Source organism: Rattus norvegicus, chromosome 9 (assembly GCF_021556685.1).
Source record: "Rattus norvegicus strain SHRSP/BbbUtx chromosome 9, alternate assembly SHRSP_T2T, whole genome shotgun sequence".
Classification (NCBI taxonomy): Eukaryota; Metazoa; Chordata; class Mammalia; order Rodentia; family Muridae; genus Rattus; species Rattus norvegicus.
In genome coordinates, this window is record NC_141542.1 from 79,222,084 (window position 1) to 79,232,244 (window position 10,161).

The following is a 10,161-nucleotide window of genomic DNA, read 5'->3' on the forward strand; positions in this document are numbered from 1 at the left end:
GTGAGTGTGTGCATGTGATCACATTCACAGTAGTTTAGAAGCTGTTCTGGTGAAAGTCTGAAGGAAATGATAGGCTCTAAGGGGGGAAATATTATGAACAGCAGCCCTGGGAGGAAAATGCTGCTGGAGGTCTCTGAACTCTCAATAGTGTTTTTACAAGCCACTCATTGTTTTTCTTCTCCCTAAAAAATTACAAACAATAACTCTATGATGAGTTCTACAGAAAAAGACAATTTCCAAGCCACCACTGCTTGACAAAGAGCAGCCCTCCACTTGGTGTCTGCCACATGTAAGCAAACTCCCCAACATATAATCCACCCCCAGAGAAGCCCTCTGGGGACCATGATGCTATCTTGGGGTCACCTCCTCTTTGCAGTGAATGCTGGAGCGTCTCAGGCCGAGGTCTGGGAGGAGAGATAAGCTCCTTTCTGGCTGTGTATGCACACTGTGGAGTCACTCGGGTTTGCAAGTTGCTCAGGGTGGCCTCCATTCCGTCACCACTTGATCTGGATCGTCTCTCCACAACTTAAAAAAGAGAGAGAAACCCCCCAAGGACTTCTGTCTTTTATAATGTTCTGTTTTAAAAAGGTGAAATCTTAAGAGAGAGACCAGGACCCTAAAAAAACAGTCCAAGGCCTGGAATTTCTCCTTTCTCTCTCTCCATTTTAAACAGGAAACATTCCCACTCAGAGTCCAGGGGGAGTGTTGGTTGTATGTTCATTTTAAGGTAGATAATGTTTGTGTGTTGCAAATGTCAGTGATTTATCCTAAGGACGTAAAACGAGTGCAGTGAGACCACATGTTTCACTTCACGCAGCGAAATACCTCTGGTAGTGTTTGAAAGGAAACACAGGTTAAGGGTTTTTTTTAAAGGGGTTTCTGCAATCTCCAGGTGGAGCCAAATAGAAATGACTATAGCGGCCGAAAGAAGAGGTCTTTAATTTTTTTTAAACAATAAAAGACACAATGAGTGCTGGAAATTTTCTAAATAAAAAATGAAATTGTCAAGGAAAGGGATGGTGAAACCGGGGTCCTTTATTTCACGGGGGCCATGGTGACAGATGACAGGCGATGTATGTCTGCTCTATTTGTCATGGACAACTTAGCATAAAGCAAAGCAGCCCGAACCGAACAATAACAGCTGATGTTATAAATAACTTGTACGCAAACAGCTTAATTTTTTATCTGAGAACTCTCACTAACTAAACCACCCCCAAATTCATGAATCCATCATTCATTATCATACATAGCAAAATTAGGGCACAGGCACACACAGATAAATGTTGATGGGGGACTGTATCGCTCATCCTTACGGCTGTGATCACACACAGCTTTCCACACACTCACTCCCTGAGCTCAGAGCTTGTCAAACCTTCATTGATTTGGGGAACATTCAGGGCTGTTTTACCATCCAGCTCCACAGATTACAGGGTGATTTTGACCCTCATTGACAGTGCCTGATTAACCACAGGCATGGTGTTCTTACAGCCCTGTCATTCCTTTCAGGTATCCAAGCCGTTGGAGAGCTTTTCAGTAACCATTATTATTTCTGTTTCTCCTTTAAAAAAATAAAAAATAAAGAGCCAAGGAATAAAGAAGGGACAGATGTGGTGACGTGGTGAATGGTACTGGCAAATGTGTGCACAGAAGGTTGATGGATTTTAAGAGCTGCAAACAGAAGTCATGTGTCTCACCCTGGGCTAGCCAAGATGTCATCATCTGCACATTGTCTAGCAACGTGTTGTTTCTGTTATGGGGGGGCAGATCAGGCGATACTTGTCTTCAGTAGAAAGTTCCAGACAGACTCATTTTCCATTAGTGTGTGTTCTGGCCCCAGATCTCTCTGCATAGCCTTCCCCATTACCCAGGACAACTTGGTTTTTGCTACTGACTTTGTGGTAGACTTAATTACCTTTATCACAGTTCAAGATGGGTAGTTTCCCAGCCCCAAGTTTCGAGGTCTTTCAGGAACAATAGAGGAATGCATAGTAATCCATCCAAGGGTGTGACAGCAGCCACCCAGACTTAGCCAAAGCCACTCACAGCCTTCCAGGAGCACCTCTGCCATCTAGGAGGGAAATTAGTACACTTTATGAGAACTCTGACCTGGAGTATTTGGGCTACCATATCTCACACAGACTGGAGCTCTAACAGTCACAGGCTTAGCTGAGCTGTAATAAAAGCAAATATAAAAGGGTATAAGCAATATAGGAATGTGTTTCTTCTCATGTGGCAACGTGATGTAAGCAGTCCTAGGAGACATAGTGGCTTGTGGTACTAAGGGCCTGAGTTCTTGCATCCTGGTTGCCCTTCCACGGAACATGGTTTTCATCTTGAAGTCTGAGATGGCAAAGCAGAAGGGGGTCCTCTCTTTCATAGTTTAAGGGTAGACATCACATCTTCTAGTCTACCCTTATCCAAGCCAACTGCAGTCAGGGCAGACACATGTGCTCTCCACTTGAGAGCAGCAGCTCCACAGTTCCTGACGCATCTCTGCTTTCCTTTCTAGGGGAGGCTCAGCAGATCCTGTGGACTACCTGACAGCTTCACCCCGAGGGCGCTACAATGAAAGAGAGCTTCCATACTACCCAGGGCCTCATCCTGTGCATTCCCCAAGAGGGAGCTATCCCCGACCCCCGGATCTGAGGGTGACCGATCTACGATACCCACAGTACTACCCACCCCCACCAGCCCATCAGCACAAAGGACCCTTCAGACAAGATGTTCCTCCGTCACCACCTCAGCACCAGAGAGTACCAGTCTACCAGGAGATGGGCAGGGCAGGGCCCCGAGGGGGCAGCCCTGACCAGTACCCCTATCGTAACCAGGATCCCAGGCAGAAGAATCCCATGACTGCAGCAGTATAGCTGAACATCCCAGAGATCTGCCAAGCAAGGAAGATATCCAACATCATCTTTGCCATTGCTAGAACCTAAGGCCTTCTCCGGGCTAAGGTGTCCCATGGTACAGCATGGCTCTTGCTTCCTGAGGATGCATGGCCTAACTGTATCAGAGGAGAAAAAAGGGACAAGGGTGTGGGGATATGGATTCAAAAAGGAAGAAGGATACGATCATAAAAACAGTATTTCCTGATACTTGAAAGGCTTGCAGAATCGGTTGATTTGGTGAGAAAGACAATTGATTGAAAATCAATAGAGCTACACTATAGTAGCCCCTGGCTAGAAAATCAGCGCTACTTACAACCCTTACAACCCCACACCCCACACCCCACACCCCACACCCCACACCCCACACCCCACACACAGTAGAAGCAATAGTACAGAGGCAAGAGTCTCTCTCTCTCTCTCTCTCTCTCTCTCTCTCTCTCAGTCAGGCCTAGTCACCCGTTCAGAGACTCAGCCCTATCCTTGGAGGTGTGGGACCTACCAACTGGCAGAGTAGAGAGGCTGCAAATAGGCATCTTCAGAAGCACAATGTTCTCACTGAACACAAAGCAACCACATACACGACTAGTGACCTCTTGGAAACCCTAGACCCAAAGGAAGACTGTATTTCCTTATTTACAGTCTAGCTTGGGTTCCCGGTACTACTTGTTTGATACAAGCCTTTTGCACTTCCTTGCTTTTGATATAAAGGACAGTAATTTGAATTCGAATGCAGTATTAGTGTCCTGGGAGGATGTGAGCTGGTCAGAGCTTCCAGAAGGCAATTCTTTCCAAGCACCACAGTGAGCAGGGGAAGAAGGTTGATGCCCCATGGTCCTTGCTTTCCTCCCTCCTCGTCCCTGGCACGCTTGCTTGGAGATAGCTCCTTTCAGAGTCTTCCTCAAATGCCTATAATTACCTTAGCCTTCCACTTAAGGGCTCAAGAATACCTGTGAGTGGGGTGTGTAAAGAAAACAGAGCCTGCTGCCCAGGCCACACGAGTGTCAGTTCTAGACACAGTGCCGAACAGTACCCATCTGCCCTGGGACAGCAAGTAGATGGAAGTGTGTGCGTGTGTGTGTGCGCGCGCGTGTGTGCGTGTGTGCGTGTGTGCGTGTGTACGTGTGTGTGTGCGCGTGCGTGTGTGCGTGTGCGTGTGTGTGTGCGTGCGCACGCGTGTGTGCGTGTGTGCGTGTGTGTGCGTGCGCGCGCGTGTGTGTGTGTGTGCGCGCGCGCGTGTGTGTGCGTGTGTGTGTGCGCGCGCGCGCGTGTGTGTGCGTGTGTGCGTGTGTGTGTGCGCGCGCGCGTGTGCGTGCGTGCGTGTGCGCGTGCGTGCGCACATTCAAACACATGTGACTTGCAGTATGGAGAAGAGAAGAGAAAATTGCCTTCTGGATGTTTAATGAGGAAGGAGTCAGGCAGGGAAGTGAAGGGAGAAGATGGTAAGATTGAATCAGTCTGCATCTGCTCACTCTCATTAACAAATGTCAGGGCAAAGCTAAGGTCTTCGCCGGATTTAAAAGGAAAGGTATTCTGGCTCAGGAAACTGAAAAGCCACCCTTGCTTCCTTGGAGCTCTCCTATGCGTGTAACACAGCATCTGAAGCTTCCTGTGTGTGCGTGCGCAGACTGACACAGCAGAAACAGCCCAGCATTGGGGGTTCCCAGAGACCGATCCGTAGTTTAAACCTTTCACATTCCCACTTCACCCCACCCCTCCAAAAAGCCTTTAGTTCAATATAGACATATTTTGGCTGAAAGTAGAATACCACTGACCAAACCGTTTTACTGAATTGTAGTGTTCTAGATCCGTAGAGTAGTCATTCGGTCCAATTGTTCTTCCTTTTTTTAATCTAAAATATTTTTGTGACCAGGAATGATGCAAGTGCTGGTTTTTGACGTAAATAGCATCATTTGCTGGACTTAGGAGAGATGGTTATCGAAACCACAATTGCCGTGGCCCTCTGAAAAATAGACTGTCGAGTTGCTTTCTGTCCTTCGCCATCTCTCTTCAGCCAGCAACCTTAAATCATATGTAATTTGTTCAATGGAGCGGAGGACCCCAGGCTCTGATTAACAAGTTATTGTGGCTACACTCTAGGGTCCCTGGCCACCATGCTGGAAATGGCCTTTCCTTTGAGCCAAGGAATCCTGAAAGAAAAATGCAGTGTGGAATTGACGGGTGTGGGGAGCATTAAATCAACTCTTAAGCCAGGAATGGTACCATGTGTCTAGAATCCCAGCAATCAGGAAGCCAAGGCAGGAAGGATTTGAGGTGGAAGCTAGCCTGAACTCTAGGTTTTAAGATCATATAACAAGACCCTGTATTTTTTCTAAAAAACATCACTCTTCATTGTGTTCTATATTTTCCTCAGATTTCTGTAAAGCATTGATTTTATCCACGGCACAAGTTTCCCCTTATAAGGAGGCTAGATAGGCCACTTGCAGGCTGGCCAGGGGTAGGTGACAGTGGTGTGCTACAGAGAACTTGGCACTTGAGGATAACTGCTCTGCTCATGGGTTCCAGCTCCAACACGCTCACCCTGATTGCACAGCACCCCTACGTGCAGGCTTCAGAAAAGCTTCTCCAGACCTTGGCTTTGTGTTGTACACAGTCAATCCAATAGCTGCTAATCCTGAGAAGCCCACAGAGGTCCAAATGTATTATTAAAGAGAACAACAACAAAAGTCAAATGAAACAGCTTTCTGTTCTTGCTTAAAGTATAGCATTCACTGCATCTGATTCTACCCTAAAGAACTAACATTGTGTTTGTGACCAAGGCTGCATCAAGCCAAGCAATGGTTAAGAACAGCTGGGGCAGTAGGCTTTATCAGTGCCTGTGTAGCATCCAACTGTCTCCCCTCCACTGCTGTAAGACCGTTTTTTCCAAGGCTCCAGCAAAGCATGTGGCTGTCTGGAAGGCCAGGCCATGATCAGCAGGTCCCCCAGGAGAGAGAAATAGCTACCAGTATGTTTACAGCCTTGGGAAAACTCATTAGGGAATCTCTCTGTAGCTGGGAACTCTAACAGAGAGAAATAGTTTTTAACAAGAGCTACAAACCTGCTACTGGGCCCTTCTTCGCCCCCTTTTTGTATGACTAGAAAGATATGAGAGAGGAGATCCACTGAAAGCCTTTACTCTCCCAAGAATTCGGCCTTCCACAAGAGAGAGAAACGTGCCTCATGGCTGAGGTATCAGCCCTGTTGGCTTAATACTGTTTCCCCACAGGGCCAAGTCAGTGGACAAACAAAGGAACATTTTCTTCAATCATGATTTCATAGCAAGCAAAGCTTAGGGAAAAAAAAGTCCGAAACTCATTATTCTTCAACTTTGAGAACATCTATATGGGGCCCACAGGACTACACGGAGCAAAAGCCTGATGTATTCAATAGCACTGTAGAGAAACAGAACCTTGGAGGCTTTATGGGGCCTTGTCTCTACTACTGACAGAATAAAATTAAAAAGAGACCCAGTGCCTTGATTTTTTTTTAAGCTAGACCTACCTTATGAAGGAAATCCTCCTGCAACTTCAGGATGATCCGAGAACTGTTTTCTCTGTTCCCTGGTCCACAGTGAGACCAAACCTAAAAAGAATAATTACCTTTCCCTCACTGGAAATCAACAAATTTGTTTTTTTTTTTTTTGTTTTGTTTTCTGTTTAGTGATTGAGCAATGTTATAGAATTTCAGGCCTGTGGAAGGAATTGAAAAGTGGTGGATAGAGGAATGTGTGTCTGAAAATTCCCATCAGATTGAACACCGAGATCCACTGTGCGCAGCTTTCAAACTGCATTAAATTGGGTAGACATCCCACTGCTTCCTGGGTCCATGCAAACAGAAAGTCCAAGTTTTATACAATTAGGCGGGAGGGTGTTCCATTCAGAAAAGTCCATAGTAGTGTTTCTCTGCTCTCTCAGTTCATGCCAACCTAGGGTAGAAACGAGGCTACAGTGAGACAGAAAGGGGGATTCTTCATAAGGTATCCCTACAAAGTCACCTTTCCCATAAAAAAGAGGAAAAATAGAGACTAAAATAAGCCAGGACTCTCATATGCAACTGTGGCTTCCAAGTACAACTCTTTCTCCCTCCAGTCATGTAGTCGCCCACAGACTGGCTTTTAAAAGCTAGGTTTGGCTGCTGAGTGGGAAGTGAGCCGTTCCCAAAGACGCTTCGAGCCCCTCTCTTGATCACTTCAGAAAGTGTTCCGTTCCATATGCAGAACTATTTACTAGTGCAACATAAAACAAAGCCTGTTGTCTATACCCTCACTTTCTGTAGTCTTCCCTGTTCTTTTATGATTATCAAGTCATCTGTTCATACGTTCTAAAGATACATTATGTGAAATCATAGTTTGGCATATGGGAATGGAGAGTGAATTCTTTACAAACTTTTTAAAATAATCCCATTTATATCACCGAAGACATTTTGGATGTTATTGTATATGAGTATATAAATTTTTCATGTTTTATTTTGCATTGGAATAAAGCTTTATTCAGTCAGTGAGATATCAGTATCTTGATTTGTTTGGGGAATCTGATGAATGATGCTCCCCCTACAAATACAATGATTCTCAACCTCCCTAAGCTGCAACACAATAACACAGTTCCTCATGTTGTGGTGACCTCCAACCCTAAAATTACATCATGGCTACTTCGTAACTGTCAGTGCGCTGCCCCCCCCCCCCCGACACATAACTGTAACTTTGCTAGTGTTATGTATCATAATATAAATACTTTTTGGAAACGAGGTTTGCCAATAAGGTCAACACCTACAGGTCTGAGAACAGCTGCTCTATGCCCAAGAACAGCAACAGGACAAAGGGGCAGCATCTCTGTGCTGCAGGCAGACAAGGTTGGAGAGAGAGCAGCTGAACTGCATTGTGCTCCCAGTATTGACTCTAGCCAAGTCCACTGGGAACTCTGGAGAACCATGGACCCTCACAGCTTCTCCAGATAAGAGTGAGTTAGCTGGCTTTTATGCCTCATGGCTACCCCAAGGAAAAGACCTAGGGTCAGGCAGTTTTCTTCAGTTGGGTCCCAGCACTTGGGACCATCTTTGGATAGTTTTCACAGCAGCCGAGAACGTCATTCTTTTGTGGAGGGAGATCAGAGCCGCCCATCATGGTAGCTACATCATTCAACATCGATTACCCCTTTCATTCTAGAATCACTCTCACATCGCCTACAGAAGATCATCTTTAACATCTCCAACAAACCCCCTCCTCTCTCTCCTGACCTTATTCTCATCTCTTTCCATATTTCTAGCAAGTTCATAGGCCCGGCAAGTTCAGCAAGGTTTCATTAATCTCCCAGCTCTGACTCAGCTTGCTGTTTTAACTCACATCCTATTCTGAACAGTCCTGCTTTTTTTTTTCCTGGACAGTAATACCCCACAAGCCCTCTCCAAAAATACCTGTCCTCACAATCCTGTGATGAACAATGGTACTACCACACCCACAGCTGCAAGGCAGAAATCTGGAAGTGGCTATCAAGTTTCCATTTAAACTCTGCCCTCATGCGTGTGCCATGTGTACCCTGTAGAGACCCTATAGCAGTCCTCAAGCATGCCCACCCTTCCTGGTGTTGGCACAGCCAGGCTCATCCAAGGCACTTTTTCTCCTCAGCCTCACCCACAGACATCTATAGCATCTCATTTATCTCTGAGCTCCCTCTTTCCAACCACCTCCACTCTCAAAGGCCTGCTTTCGTAATTCCATTTTCCTGGAATACCTCATAACCCCTCATTTATGTGGTGGCCTGGAACTCTTTTATACTGTATTATGCATGCACCCCTAACTCTCTACTCCTGGTAGGGGGGTAAAGGGGAGACATTTTGAAACAGAGAACTGGCCGAATCACCTAGCTAGCTGCCGCAAGAAAGAATATTGAAAATTGGTAGACATGGATTTAAAACATTGATTAGGTGCTAGCCACTGATTTACTGGGTAACCTTGGGCAAAACACTTATCTCTCTGGCATTTCTAGTGAAATGAACTTCTCTGAATCTCACAAAAGAGCCCACTGTGTGCACCTCCTCACAACATCACTTTCAGGGACAACAGCTTGAGAAGGACCACTTTGGAAATATTCAAACCACAGGGGATGAATATAAGTGACAGATTTGGGTGTCTTCTATTCTGGAGACTAAGTTATTAAGCATTTATCAGTATATATTGGTAATAATCATTCAGAAAGGGCTGGCATGATGAATCAGTGGCTAAGAGCCCTTAAGCTGATGATCTGAGTTCAATCCCTGGAGCCCACAGTGGAAGGAGAAAAACAACCCCCAGATGTTGTCACTGAACTTCCACAAGTGTGCCATGATTGTGTCACAGCAATAGGAGCATAGTATGTCCATTAAGTTTAAGACATTGAAGTAATAGTAGTACAGACGGAAAACAAGGGACAATGGCTGAGGAAGGACAGCGGGTCCTTAAATCCCTGACCAGGCAGCTCTTTCCTTAAAAGTCTTGAAGTTATAGGTGAGAGACTGGCTTCGTCTCACACTTTGAAATCAAAGATTCCTAGGATCTAAAAGACCTGATGCTGAAGACCGCCATATGCCAAATTTCTTCACAACCTGGGTTCTACCTGGGGCCTCACTTTGACAAGGGAGGCCAACGGGATAAAACAGGACATGAGGGTTAATCACTCTTTTGCCTCAAACATGGTGACAGAAGTATGGGTTTTTGTGCAGGAGGACCTAGACCCCATCTTCATGGGGGAATCAAAACTATATATATGATGATCATTCATTGGGATTGTATGGATTCCACTTGAGAGAATATGATACGTGCCTGCACACTGAGGCCTCAGAGTTTCTGGTCATTCCAAGAGTTGCAACCCCCATAGAAAGCTAAACATGTGACTGTGAACTTATTTCTGGAAGCCGTAATACAAAACTCACCTCAACAATTCAGCAAACATTGAACTCCCCTTCTGTTTGAGCAAGGTACAAGGAACTCAGTTATCTGCCACTGAACAGACATGGCCGTGCCCCTCCTCCCAGCACAGAGTTGGTAATTCCACACTGTGTGTTACCGAGATACCTTCTGCAGATCCTCAATAAAACTTTTATGACCCGTATTACAGTGATTAGTTCCCAAGTCTGTGTGGCCATCTAAGGTGTACGTATTTGTAACACATTGCCTGGCTCTGGCTTTATGCTCAAGAAATATTTGTTGAATTCATGAAGAAATGAGGTGTGGGGCTTCTTTCCCTGAATTGCTGGGTTGCTGACATTCCACCTGGAAGCCCAGACCATAAATCTCCAAGGC

At 45.6% G+C, this 10,161-nt stretch overlaps 1 protein-coding gene across 1 annotated transcript in view; it reads left to right on the plus strand.

The window, feature by feature from the left end:
* Pard3b (par-3 family cell polarity regulator beta) overlaps positions 1-7,388 on the plus strand; it is a 1,028,371-nt gene extending 1,020,983 nt beyond the window's left edge. The window contains 2 exon segments of the mRNA NM_001191808.3: positions 2,510-3,979; positions 4,202-7,388. Coding sequence (NP_001178737.1) covers positions 2,510-2,867 — 358 coding nt within the window. The 3' untranslated portion in view covers positions 2,868-3,979; positions 4,202-7,388.
* Positions 7,389-10,161: the final 2,773 nt, after the last annotated feature.